The 14,842-nt window shown below is 39.4% G+C and overlaps 1 protein-coding gene across 5 annotated transcripts in view; it reads right to left on the bottom strand.

The window, feature by feature from the left end:
* The window catches only part of GATAD2B (GATA zinc finger domain containing 2B), a 55,798-nt gene that overhangs the window by 23,750 nt on the left and 17,206 nt on the right, over positions 1–14,842 (bottom strand). For 2 of the 5 annotated variants that reach the window (XM_010838391.1, XM_010838395.1), the window contains exon 1: positions 11,906–12,772. The exons of 1 other annotated variant lie outside the window; for it this stretch is intronic. In XM_010838391.1, the coding sequence (XP_010836693.1) occupies positions 11,906–11,943 (38 nt within the window). In that variant the 5' untranslated portion in view covers positions 11,944–12,772. Of the gene's footprint in view, positions 1–1,120; positions 1,150–11,905; positions 12,774–14,842 lie in introns of those variants that run through there. 2 more of the 5 variants (XM_010838392.1, XM_010838393.1) reach the window with 2 other exon arrangements.

Below are 14,842 nucleotides of genomic sequence, written 5' to 3'. Positions count from 1 at the left end.
CCCCCCCCCCCCCAAAAAAAACAAAAAGAACTACTACAAAATCTTGAAAGCAGCCAAAGTGAGAGAAGGAAAAGATATGTTTACGTGTAAAGACAAGGATAACATCAGATTTCTTGATGGAAACAATGCAAAAGAGAACACAGCAACATCTTTAAAATACTGAAAGAGAAAGTATCTGACAATCTAAAACACCATACCTGCAAAAAGTTCTTTTAAAAACAAAGATGAAATAAAGACTTTTTCAGTCTTTTAAAATTTCCTTTATCAATCTTCTCTTTTACAATTTATATTTATTTGTATCATAAAAGTTCCACTAGGACTTCCAGGATGACTTCCCTGGTCCTTCAGCGGTAAAGAATCCATCTGCCAATGCAGGGGACATGGGTTCGATCCCTGGTCTAGGGATACTCCACATGCCTTGGGGCAACTAATCCTGTATGCCACAACTACCGAGTCCCAGCTCTGGAGCCTGCAAGCTGCAAATACTGAGCCCACACACCACAACTAATGCACCCAGGCACTCTAGAGCCTGTGCTCCACAACAAGAGAAGTCACCGCAGTGAGAAGCCCTCACATTGCAACTACAGGGCAGCCCAAGCTCACAGCGACCAGAGAAAGCCCTCCTGTAGCAACAAAGATCCAGTGAAGTGAAGTAAGTAAATACAATGTTTCTTAAAACTTCTTCTAATTATAGCCTCAAAGCTTATTTTGTCTGAAAACTATATACATAGTTCTGTTATACATAAAGTAGGTAAGCAACAAGGATTTACTGTGTAGTACAGGAATTATATTCAATATCATATAATAAACTATAATGGAAAATAATCTGAATTACTCTGCATTACATCTGAAACAGCGTTATGAATCAATTATACTTCAATTTTTAGAAAAAGTATTATTAACTACAGTCACCATGCTATATGTCACATCTCCATGACTTATTTTATAATTGGAAGTTTGTAGCTTTTGATCCCCTCCCCTCATTTTTTGTCTCACTCCTCCCACCCCACGGGGCAACCACCAATCTGTCCTCTGCACCCAAGAGTTGGTGTTTTTGTTTTGTTTAGATTCAACATATTAGTGAGATTATACAGCATTTATCTTTTTCTCTCTGACTTACTTCACTGAGCATAATGCCCGCAAGGTCCATCCATGTTGTCACAAATGGCAAGATTTCTTTTCACGGCTAATAATTCCATTTTGTGTGTGTGCATGTACACACACACAGCATTTTGTTTACCTATTCATCCACTGATGGACACTCAGGTTGCTTCCATGTCTTCACTATTGGAAATAATACTGCAAAAAACATGAGGGTGCATTATCTTTTCAAGTTAGTATTTTTGTTTCCTTTAGATAAATACCCAGAAGTGGAACTGCTGGATGATATGGTAGCTCTAGTTTCAATTTTTTTTTTTTTTTTAGGAACCTCCATACTGTTTTTCAAAATGACTGCACCAATTTACCACCAACAGTACACAGGATTCCCATTTCCCATCCTCACCAATACTAACTTCTTGTCTTTTTGATAACAGCCATTATAACAAGTATGAGATAATATCTCACTGTGGTTTTGTTATTTCCCTGATGGTTAGTGATGCTGAACACCTTTTCACATACCTGTTGCCATCTATATGTCTTTTTCTTTTTCGGCCTTGAGGGATCTCAGTTCCCCAATCAGGGACTGAACTCATGCCACAGCAGTCAAAGCCTGGAATTCTAACCACTGATTGGCCGGGAATTCCACATCTGTTTGTCTTCATGATCATTTATTCTTACTCTCCTTGACTAGTATCTACTCATACTCCTAATTCTAACTGTATGCATGCGCTTGGGTTCAATTGTGTACCTTTTCTCTATCTGCACTCACTCCCTACCCTACATAATCTTATATATTCCACATAATCTCATATACTCCTATAGCTTAAAAAAGCATCCATATGCTAATTCTCAAATTTATATTCCTAGACCTTATCCCTCCTCTAAAAATTTTTTTATATATATTCAACTGTCTAAATGATATCTTCATTTGGGTGTCTAACAGGCATTTTATGAACTTATGTCCAAAACTGAATTCATGAACTCCTGGGATAAAAACTTTCTCTTCCCCTAGTGCTTTCCTCCTCAGTAAAGGACACCACCATTTAACCAACTGCTCACATCAAACTCCATGCAGTCATTCTTCATTCCTCTCACACCCTACATGCCTTCCTTCTGTAGATTCTGTCAGCACTCCTTTTTAGATATATTTCAAATTCAACCCCTTATCACCACTTTCATGTTATTATTCTGCTGCTGCTGCTAAGTCACTTCAGTCGTGTCCGACTCTGTGCGACCCTATAGACGGCAGCCTACCAGGCTCCTCCGTCTATGGGATTTTCCAGGCAAGAGTACTGCAGTGGGTAGTCCAAGCTATTGTCATCTCCTGCTCAGACTATTGCAATTTTTTAAACTCTGCTTCTGCCCTTCTCAGTCTATGTTCCATAGAGAAATCAGAGGGCTCGCTCTAAAATTTAAGTGGTATCATATCTTGGCTCAAAATGCTTTAATGGCATCTGTGGTGGTTTACAAACACTGTCTCCCCAAATTCTTTCAAAGTCCTCACATCAAGAGGTGGTGGTGATGGGGATCTATGTTCCCTTCTTTTGAATCTAGGTGGGTTCATGACTGTTTCAATCTGTAGAATATAGCAAAAGTGATGCTGAGTGACTTCTGCCACTGGGTCAAAAAGCAATGCAGGTTTTGTCTTATTCTCTGGAACACTGAAGTCTGGAAACCTGAACTGCTTTCTGAGAAGTACACCTTCCCAGAGGCTGTCATGGTGTGAAGAAGCAAAGCCTCAGGGAGAGGTCACATGTAGACACTTCAGTTGGCAGGTCTACTCTTCAAGTCATCTTAGCCCAGGCACCAGACATGTAAGTCAATGAGCCTTCAGATGATTCCAGACCCCAACTAATACCTCTTCCCCACTTCGGCAGCTTTCCAGCTGCAGCCCCAGACACTGTAAAGCAGAAACAAACCATCAGGGCTGGGCCAAATTTGAATGAATTCCTGACCCACAAAATCCAAAAGCACAAAAAACAGCTGTCTTAGGTTACTAAGTTTAGGGTAACTAATTTGTTATATATACAGCAATAGTAACCAGAAGAGCACTGCAAGTCTTTATCATAGTCTCTAAGGCCCTACATAATTTGGCCCACTATCTTTTGACTTTACATCTTCCAATACCCTCCCGCTGCTCCCTTTCCAGTCTGTTTAGTCTCCCTGTTCTCTCCTGTTAGCCATGTGGCTTGCTCCCTTATTTGCTTCATATCTCAGAAAGATTTTCCCTAATACATCTACTAGGGAAAACAACAACAAAAACAATTATCACCTTTCGTCATTATTCTGTAACCCCTTAAAAAGTTTTATTCTTCTTCTTGGTAATTATGACTACCTGGCATATTAGGCTTATATATTTTGGTCTGTTTCCCATCCACTAAAATATAAGCTCCATGGAATAGTTTTTTCTTTCTATTTTATTCAGTGCCTGGCCCATAATATGTACTAGATAATATAACTACCTGCTGAATAGAAGACCACTATCTTCACTTCTTAAGATATTCTAGTTAGTTCTTTTTTTCCAAATCTGTCTCTTCCAAAGTATTTTTTCTTTTCTTCTCAAATCTCTGTATTTAATAGTTTAAATATATTTATTTTATATAGTCAATGGCTCTATTATCTGATGTTTTCAGTTCCTGCTGCTGCCTGTTGTATCTGTGACTTTTGTTCATAGTAAATGAATTGTTTCCTTGTGCTTTTTGTTATTTTTTAAGAGCAGCCTGTCTTCACTAGGACTTTATCTGTAAGAATCCTGTATGGTTTGGATTGTGGACCTGTTCCTCTAGAGCCGTTTTCATGTGCTTCTGCCAGCTACTGCAAGGATATATAAAGTGTTTTGAATAATTTTTTGTACTTATTTCTCAGCTTAGCGATCTCAGACAAAAATAATTTAAACTCATATGAGTTTGGTTCATACTTAAATTTTCAGGGGAGATTTCCACCCACCTCTAGTCAAAGCCTAGGTTGAGATAGAAAATTTTTGTTTCCTTGAACTAGGGGATGGAATTTGTTATGGTCACCTCCCTTCCCTGAACATGTGCCTTTAAGGATCCTGGCTTTCATAGGGGATTCTCACCTCTATTTCTGTTCCGTACAGGCCTAAAATGTTGTCTCTTGGACTCCTCGTGAGCATTAAAACCAAGTCTTTTAGGGACTTCCCTAGTGGTCCAATGGTTCGGACTCCACGCTTCCACTGTAGGGGGCCTGGGCTCAATCCCTGGTTGGGGAACTAAGATTCTGCATGCCGCACAGCGCGGCTGCAAAAAAAAAAGCAAGTCTTTTGGTTACTGAAACTAGAAAAGCCCCCCAGAATTGCCACAGCATTAAGTCACATGCACACTGCTCATTTTTAGTTCCCTTTTATTTTTGGGGTCCCTGAGAATTTTCCTTACTTCTTTCAGTTCAGGTTACGTGTTTAAAAAAAAAAAAAAAAGTTTATTCTACCCAGCATCACTAGGTGGTGTTTTGTAATGGAAGTGCAAACAGTTTTAGTAACATGGTATGCCATATTCCGGAGTCAAAAATGATGGTCTGAAAATTTTAAATTTATTTTCATAATAACTAGGCTCAGAGCAGAAAGGCTTCCCAGCTTACAATAAACAAAACAAGACCAAAGACTACTAACTGCAAAGAGAAAAACACAGCTTTACCAACAGAGAGATCCTGCTGTCACCTTAACCCATGCATCTAAATTGGCAGTGTAAACAGTGAATCAGGTATTATGTGCCTCTTAATGTGATGCAGTATGAAGATACAGCATCTCCCATGAAGTATTTTTCCAAAAACATATAAACTTTACATTGAAGTCCAGTTTACAGGACATACAGAGAATCAGAGAACAAGCTATATGATACCATACAGAAACGATCTGACAAATCTACAATGTAGAACATGTTGCAAATCAGCTAGTCTGGTTTCTTCAAAAGCTGACATTAAAAATGTGGTGGAGGAGAGGGCTGCAAACCATTCTAGATTAAGAGACACGAGAAGGCAATGGCACCCCACTCCAGCACTCTTGCCTGGAAAATCCCATGGACGGAGGAGCCTGGTGGGCTACAGTCCATGGGGTCACGAAGAGTTGGACACGACTGAGCAAGTTCCCTTTCACTTTTCACTTTCATGCATTGTAGAAGGAAATGGCAACCCACTCCAGTGTTCTTGCCTGGAGAATCCTAGGGGCAGGAGAGCCTGGTGGGCTGCCATCTATGGGGTCGCATAGAGTCGGACACAACTGAAGCGACTTAGCAGCAGCAGCAAAGACATACCAAATACAAGGTATGATATTTGATTAGAGCTTGGTTTAAAAAGAAAATCTACAAAAGATATTCTGAGGAACAACTGGGGAAACTCCAAGTAGACTGGGCTTTAGATAGTATTAGGGAATTATTATTAATCTTGTTAGGTGTGATAATGGTACTATGGTTGAACAGAAAATTGTCCTTGTTTGGAGAAGCAACTATATTAATATGTTTTCTATGGCTGTTACAGTAAATTACCACAAACTAAGTGACTTAAACAGTACAAGTTTATTTTTTTTTAATATTTATTTACTTGTCTGGCTGTGTTGGGTCTTAGTTGCAGTACACGGGATCTTCGCTGTCTCATGCCAGATCCTTCATTATGGTGTACAGACTCTCTAGTTACGGCATGCAGGCTCAGTAGTTGTGGTGCATGGGCTCAGCTGCTCCGTGACATGTGGGATCTTAGTTACCAGACCAGGGATGGAACCTGCATCCCCTGCACAGCAAGGCAGATTCTCAATTACTGGATCCCCAGGAAGTCCCTGAACAGTACAAATTTATTATCCTACAGTCTGGAAGTCAAAAGTCTAAAATGGGCCTCACTGGACCAAATTCAGGTCATCAGCAAGGCTTCTTACATTCCTCCTGGAATTTCTAGAGCAGTATCTATTTTCTTGCCTTTTCTAGCTGACCACCTGGCTTTTCTTGGCTCATGGCCACTTCCCCATCTTCAAAGCCATCAATGTTGGGCCCAATCCTCATGTTGCCATAATTCTGACTTTCTTTTGCCTAAAATTTTCCATTTTTAAGAACCTTTGTGATTACACTGGGCCCACCTGGATAATCCAGAATAATATCCATATTTTAAGGTGAGCTTATTAACAACATTAATTCCATCTGCTGTCTTAACTCCACTTTGCCAAGAAACTGAATATATTCAATCATTCTGGGGATGAGGATATGGACACCTTGGGGGAAGGGGCATTATTCTAACACTGCAATCTTCAGTATTAGGTGGGCCAAAATGTTCGTTCAGGTTCTTCCTACATCTTACAGAAATATCCATAAAAACTTTTTGACCAACCCAATATTTAGAGGTAAAGTCTAAAACTTACTTTGAAATGATTCAGCAAAAATATGCATGTTACGTATCAATAAAGCAAATATGGCAAAACATTGTTGACTCAAGATAGTAGTTACAGGACTTTCCTGGTGGTCCAGGGGTTAAGAATCCACCTTGCAATGTAGGGGGACGTGGGTTTGATCCCTGGTCTGGGACCTAAGACCCCCATATGCAGGAGAGCAACTGAGCCCATGTGTCACAACTACTGAGCCCACGCACCACAACTAGAAAGCCCTGGTGCCACAATTACTGAAGCTCACCCACTGCAACTAGAAAGTCCATGTGCCAAACAAAAGATCCCACGTGCAACTAACACCTGACCCAGCTGAAAAAAAGACAGACACATCAGATGAGAAATTTGGACTCCTCACTTCTTGCTTGTATATTTAAAAAAGAAAACAGTATGTTTTATCAGTTCAGTTCAGTTCAGTTGCTCAGTCATGTCCGACTCTTTGTGACTCCATGGACTGCAACATGCCAGGCCTCCCTATCCATCACCAACTCCCGAAGCTTGCTCAAACCCATGTCCATTGAGTTGGTGATGCCATCCAACCATCTCATCCTCTGTTGTCCTCTTCTCCTCCTGCCTTCAATCTTTCCCAGCATCAGGGTCTTTTTCAATAAGTCAGTTCTTCACATCAGGTGGCCAAAGTATTGGAGCTTCAGCTTCAGTACTGTCCTTCCAATGAATATTCAGGACTGATTTCCTTTAGAATTGAATGGTTTGATCTCCTTGCAGTCCAAGGAATTCTCAAGAGTCTTCTCTAACACCACAGTTCAAAAGCATCAATTCTTCAGCACTCAACCTTCCTTATGGTCCAACTCTCACATCCATAAATGACTACTGGAAAAACCATAGCTTTGACTAGAGGGACCTTTGTTGGCAAAGCAATGTTTCTGCTTTTTAATATGCTGTCTATGTTGGTCAAAGCTTTTCTTCCAAGGAGCAAGCATGTTTTAATTTCATGGCTGCAGACACCACCCACAGTGATTTTGGAGCCCAAGAAAATAAAGTTTGTCACTATTTCCATTGTTTCCCCATCTATTTGCCATGAAGTGATGGGGCCAGATGCCATGATCTCAGTTTTTTGAATGCTGAGTTTTAAGCCAGCTTTTTCATTCTCCTCTTTAACTTTCATCAAGAGGCTCTTCACTTCCTCTTCGCTTTCTGCCATAATGGTGGTATCATCTGCATATGTGAGGTTATTGATATTTCTCCCAGCAATCTTGATTCCAGCTTGTGCTTCATCCAGCCCGGCATTTATCTGCTTTCTAACTTTTTAGAAATAGAACTTAAAAATATATACATAGCTCTGGCTTGCCTTTGCTACCTTGCCTTGTCTTTGTGTTCTTTCTTAGAACAAAGATTCCCTTTTCAACCGTACACACTTAATAAAACTAGTTGCATATTAATAAAATACGTAAAGACTAGTCATCAAGTCTACTATATTCATCTATTCAGGTTCAAAAGTGGAGTGGTAAAAAGGAAGAAAAGAGCGATTTAGGGAGAGCTCAGACAACAGAATGCTATGGCGTTCAGAATGTGGCAGTCCTAGTAAACAAATCCTTATGAAAATTATAAACAAAAAGTGCAGAAACTATCATCTGTTCTTACATTTTAAAAGAGCGCAAATCCTGGTTTGCTTTCTACCACTGGGAGACATCAGCCACAGGTCTACCAAGACCTGTTCACCTGCAGATGTGTTGCTCTGCTGAATCACTCAGTCGTGTCTGTCTCTTTGCGACCCCATGGACTGTAGCCTGCCAGGCTCCTCTGTCCATGGGGATTCTCCAGGCAAGAATACTGGAGTGGGTTGCCATGCTCACCTCCAGGGGATCTTCCCAACCCAGGGATCAAACTCAGATCGCCCACACTGCAGGTGGATGCTTCAGGTCTGAGCCACCAGAGAAGCCCAGATAATAAGTTAAATATCTCCAAATGAGACAATCCAACAACACAGAAAAAAAGTTGATGAAATGAAAACCTCCATCTCAATGAAGGGATCAAGTGAAGATTCTCTTCAAATCAAACTGTTCTGAAGCATCTAGTATGTACACAGTAGTAAAAAATACAAGCAATTCGAGGATTAATTCAAGGATCATACAGTAATTGAGAAATCTGGAGATATGTTTACCCTCAGAGAAAAAGTGACCTAGTAATAAGAGTTTTAAAATGTGGATGACTTCAAGGATAGACTCTAGGTTTCAGACTAGATAGCTGGTTTCTTCCCCCTTCTTGCAAGATTCTTCTTGCTTCTGCCACACAAGTTACACAAATGTGAGGAGGAATCCTTTCCTCTATCAACCTTATTCTTTCTCTTGTATTCTGTATTTATAATAGATATCATTTTTTTAATTAAGTTAGAAACTCTGAAGTTATGTGAGATGACTCCTTCCTACTTCACTCATTCAAACAAGTAATTTTTTCATAGATTCTAATATACATATTTTTTCTCTATTTTAACCTCTGGTATCAGGGTGTATCTTATAACCAACAGCATTTGACAAGTGACAGTATTTCTTCTTTCTTATTGGTTTATAAACTATTGATACATCTTAAAATCAATGGCATCTTCACATGTGCAGCAACGTGGATGGACCTAGAGCTTCTCGTACTAAGTCAGACAGAAAAACACAAATACCATATGATATCACTTATATGTAGATTCTAATGTATGACACAAGTGAACTTATTTACAAAACAGAAACAGACTTACAGACACAGAGAACAAACACGGTTAACAAAGGGGAAAGGGGGTAAGGGAGGGATAGACTAGGAGCTTGGGATTAGCAGATACAAACTATTATACATAAAACAGATAAAGAAGGTACTGTTGTATAGCACAGGGAATTATATTCAGTATCCTGTAATAAACTATAATGGAATAGAATATGAAAAAAATACATTTTTATGTATAACTGAATCACTCTGCTGTATACCAGAATCACAAGAATGTAAATCATCTACACTTCAATTTAAAACCAAATATCAACAGCATCTTAGAGTCCATGAAATACAATATTTATGAAATGCCCAACATTTATTATTAGCATTTTTCTAGGCACTGAGGATACAACACTGAACAAAGTCTCTATCTTCATGGATTTCAATCCAGTGGGGAAAAGAAACAATGAACAAATTAACAACATGAATAGGTAAAGTAGAGATAAGATCGCTGAAAAAAGTTAAGCATGAAAAGGAGATGGAATGTCAGATGGGAGGAAGAGACTATTCTTAAAAGCAGAATTAAAGTCCTATCTAAAAAGATAACATTTGTGCTAAATCCTAAATTAAGTGGAGAAGTGAGCTCTGCCTGTATCTGGAAGAGAATATAACAGGTAGAGAAAAAAGCAAGAATGCTGCTTGAGACAGAATGGTGCTTAGCATATGGCAGAGACAGTAAACAGGTAAAGATGAAGTGCCATACCCAAGAAGGAGAGTGGCAGGAAACGAGGTAGGAGAGGTAATCCAAGGGCCAAACCAAGGGTGTATCTTGAAAAAAGAGCCAACAGAAATGCTGGTGTACTGGATGAGAAAAAGTAGTCAAGCATTACTCCAACACTGTTATCTCCACAATGAATGATCATGTTTTTTATGAAAACGGTGAATAACACAATATGTTTGGAGGAAAAATGAAAGATGTAGTTCTACCATGTTAAGTCTGCAATGCCTATTAGACACAAGTCTAGAGTTAAGAGATGTTTGGCTGAAGACACAAATTCAGGAGTGATAAACATACAGACAGAATTTAAAGTCACGGGGTAGACAAACTCATTTAAGAAGTGAATGCAGGGACTTCCCTGGTGGTCCAGTGGTTAGAACTCCACAGTCCCAGTGCAAGGGGGCAGGGTTCAATTCCTGATTAAGGAACTAGGTTTCACATGCCATAGCTAAGACCCGGGGCAGCCAAATGAATAAACAAAAAAAAAAAAAAAAGAGAGAAGAAGAAGAAGTGAATGCAAACAAGAGAGGAGGTATCAGGGCTGAGCTTTGGGGGTACTCCAACATTTATAAATTGAACAGAATATCTAGCAACTAAGATTGAGGAGTGGTCTATGAGGTAGGAAGGAAACCAGGAGAACATGGTGTCCTAGAAGCCAAGTGCCTTTTCCCCTACAAATCTAGATCTCTTTAAAAGATCTAAACATCTCTGGAGTCTCTCCACTCTTTCCAACTTTCCTGCCATCCCTTAGTTCAGAACATCATCTTTTCTCTCCTAATCTATAGCAAATATTTTAAAAGATCTTATGGTCTCAGTACCTAAGTCCCTCGCCCCTACCTTTCATTTTCCATATAGCCAGTGAAGTGATCTTTAGGAAAAAAAAGAAAAGAATCCAATCTCATTATCCCATATTTAATATCAAAGACTCCTCATTATCGCCAACACTGGCACACAGGTCCCTACATCATCTTGTCCCAATTTACCTTTGCAACCTTGTGGTCTGCTACTCCTGCTCTTAAGTATTTCATGAGCTAGGCCCAACTACATATTCTTTCATTCTTCCGAGCTCTTCTGTATGCTACTTTCTTTCCCTAGTAAATCCTCCAACTCTTACTTTAAGACTACACAGATATTTCTTTTATTAATAGGGTGACAATATGTCTTGGTTGCACGGGACAGTCCCAATTTACACCTGGTGTGCCCTCCTGATGGTAACAGTGATTCTTTCACCTTTAATAGTGCCATTCTGGAGGGTAAATTAGATGGCTGTCCTATCTATGAAAACTTCCCTGTTTCCCTAGGCAGTTTTTTCTCCCGCTCTGTTCTCAAACCATTTTTGAACATGTCAGTACCTGTCTCATTACTGAATTACTCGTCCTTTTCCCTTTAAAAACTGTGAGCTCCCAGGGGGTCTGGAACCTTATGTATTACTCATTTTCTTATCTCTTGCACCTAATCTGTTCATAAAACGCAGTCAAAAATGTCTGGTTTCAAGGAATTCTATCTCCTGTAAATACTCAGAAGAGAAGGTAGTCAGAGGAGAGAAAGAGTATGGTGTTGGGCAGCAAGTCTGAAACTGGGAGCCAGTCAGAAGAAGGGGTAATCTGTTCCAGGATTAACAGCAAAGGGTAGATACAAGAAGAGGAAAAGAAACTTGAACTCAAAAGAGGGCCTGCCACCAAAATGTTTTCAATCTATTAGAGAAATATGTTATACTTTCAAAAATTCTTATTTCAGGTATTACAAAGAAACATTCCAAAGTTCCATGTTTAAAAAATATTAAAAAGCTACTGGAGTTCAGAAAAAACCTGTACAAGTCTAGGAAAATGTTTATGAAGCTGGAATTTAATTAGTTCAGGATACTGCCATCCTTATGGGGCAAAGATATAACTGAACAGTAAGCTCCTTACCATATCTCTATTTCCCTAGTTGCAAACAAATTCCCTATACAATATTAATATGTTTAATAAATGCTTCTGATGATTAATATAACTTACATTCGTTTTTTTAGTCTGCAATGTACTCTTACACACATTACGTTTTATATGAGGACAACATCTCTGTAAGACAGGCAGAGTAGTAAAACTGTCTCAGTTTTATAGATGAAGAAATCAGGCTTCCTGGGATTTGTAGACTAGGTTTCTAGCTTGCCAGTTTCAATACAAACTCATCTTCACTTTCTGAAGAGCAATGCTACTCAAACTGTGGTCCACAGACTGGTGCTGGTTCATGAACTGTTTATTACCGCTCTGCAACAAGATAAGCATAGAAATTCAGAGTAAGCATTTAGAAATTTGTATTTTAATTTGACAGAGTAATTTTATGCCTGTTGAATCTAACAAAAAAAATACTGGGCTTGAATTTGGATATCTCTTTTCCAGTAATTCATCTCATTATATTTACAAAAGTATTGGTCTATGCTACCTATATTAGAAAACCAAACAAAAAGTTGGTCCTTCATCACAGATGGTTTGGAGAAGTATCATTATAAAGGGGAATGTAGATCAATATGTCACTCATGGATGGAACTCAATAACTTTAACTTTGTCATTTTCCTTTTACTTTATATCCATGTTTTGCTAAGTATCATTTTAGACCCTGTATCAGAATTACTTTAGATATGTGTTTAAAATAAATCCTCCCAAGCCCATTTCAAAGTAATGAACTGGAATTTCTCGGTGAGGAGCCAAGAAATCTACATTTTATCATGTTTTCCTGGTGGTTATTAGGTACTCCATATAGTTTAAGAACTATTGTTCTAAACTTTCATAATAGAAACAGGCAAGTAAGTAACCTAGGGAATATATAATTAAATAAAGGAATAGAATGGGAAATTCTTGAAGAGATGGGAATACCTGCCTCCTGAGAAACCTGTATGCAGGTCAAGAAGCAACAGGTAGAACTGGACATGGAACAGTGGACTGGTTCAAAACTGGGAAAGAAGTATGTCAAGGCTGTACATTGTCACCTGCTTATTTAACTATATGCAGAGTACATACATCATGTGAAATGCTGGGCTGGACAAATCTCAAGCTGTGATCAAGATTGCTGGGAAAAATATCAATAACCTCAGATATGGAGATGACACTACCCCAATGGCAGAAAGCAAAGAGGAACTAAAGAGCCTCTTAATGAAGGTGAAAGAGGAGAGTGAAACAGCTGGCTTAAAACTCAACATTCAAAAAACTAAGATTATGACATCTGGTCCCATCACTTCATGGCAAACAGATGGGGAAAAATGGCAACAGTGACAGAATTTATCTTTTGGGGCTCCAAAATCATTGGGGAAAATGACTGCTGCCACACAATTAAAAGACACTTGCTCCTTGGAAGAAAAGCTATGACAAATCTAGATAGTGTATTCAAAAGCAGAGACATCAGTTTGCTGACAAAGGTCTGTATACTTAATGCTATGGTTTTTCCAGTAGTCATGTACGGATGTGAGAGTTGAACCACAAGGAAGGTTGAGTGCTAAAGAATTGATGCTTTCAGACTGTGGTGCTGGAGAAGACTCTTGAGAGTCCCTTGGACAGCAAAGAGAGCAAACCAGCAAGGAAATCAACCCTGAATATTCACTGGAAGGACTGATGCTGAAGCTGGAGCTCCAATACTTTGGCCATTTTAAGTGAAGAACCGACTCCTTGGAAAAGACCCTGATGCTGGCAAAGATTGAGGGCAGGAGGAGAAGGGGGTGACAGAGGATGAGATAGCTGGACAGCATCATCGACTCAGTGGACATGAATTTGAGCAAACACCAGGAGATAGTGAAGGACAGGGAAGCCTGGTGTGCTGTGCAGTCCATGGGGTTGCAAAGAGTCAGACACAACTAAGCAACTGAACAACAAGGCGTTAACCACGTTTTTCCAATCTCCTTCAGAATTTATCTATTATATTCCGTTCTTCTTTGGGCAAAGTAGAGAAAATGTAGGCTTTCTTTAGGAATGTTATACTTAAAACAATATTTAAATAATAGTTAAAAGAAGAAAACAAGAAAAAATTTCCGTTTTATTAGAGGGCACCAATAACAACAGGTGGTAGGAGAGAGGAGTTTTAAATGGTTGCAACTTTTCACACTACTCTGAAAAACATGATCTCTTAGGTACATTTCATACACACTACTCAGGAGAGCCTCTTTTCAGATAAATGGTTTTTTCAAGTGATATATTCACCACACAAATTTGCAAACAGTTGGGGGGAAGTGCACTTCAATAAGAAGCAAAGTAACATGGTGTGCATTGGGGACAAAGAAAGGTGAGTAACATTTGAGTGAGGCTAAATATCAAAACTATGGGCTAAGAACCATAGAAACAACACTTCATTTAACTCTCAAAACACTCCTATGAATTCCATATTATCTCCAGCCTATGAATGAAGTAATTGAGACTTAGAAAAGCTAAATATACCTGTCTAAAGTCATATAATACACAGGAGGAGCGTGTGCGCATGCTCAGTCGTGTCTGACTCTGCGACCCCATGGACCACAGCCCGCCAGGCTCCTCTGTCCAAGGAATTTTCCAGGCAAGAATATTGGAGTGGGTTGCCATTTCCTCCTTCAGGGAATCTTCCTGACCCACAGATTGAACCTGCATCTCCTGCATTAGCAGGTGGATTCTTTACCACTGAGCCACCTGGGAAGACCCTACAAATATATAGGAGAGCCATGATTAAAACCTATCACTACACCAAGGAAGTGGGTTTTCAACTCTCATGTCAATTTTTTTAATTGATGGTGGTCACTTGTAACATTCTATCAGTAAAGACTTATTCAATTACTGTCTGCCACAGGTGAGTGTGAGTGATAGTCACTCAGTTGTGTCCAACTCTGCAATCCATGGAATTCTCCAGGCAAGAATACTGGGGTGCGAAGAAGGCAATGGCACCCCACTCCAGTACTCTTGCCTGGAAAATCCCATGGATGGAGGAGACTGGTAGGC

This window comes from Bison bison, unplaced genomic scaffold (assembly GCF_000754665.1).
Source record: "Bison bison bison isolate TAMUID 2011002044 unplaced genomic scaffold, Bison_UMD1.0 scf7180017864093, whole genome shotgun sequence".
NCBI lineage: Eukaryota > Metazoa > Chordata > Mammalia > Artiodactyla > Bovidae > Bison > Bison bison.
This window is presented reverse-complemented; position numbering and strand designations above follow the sequence as displayed.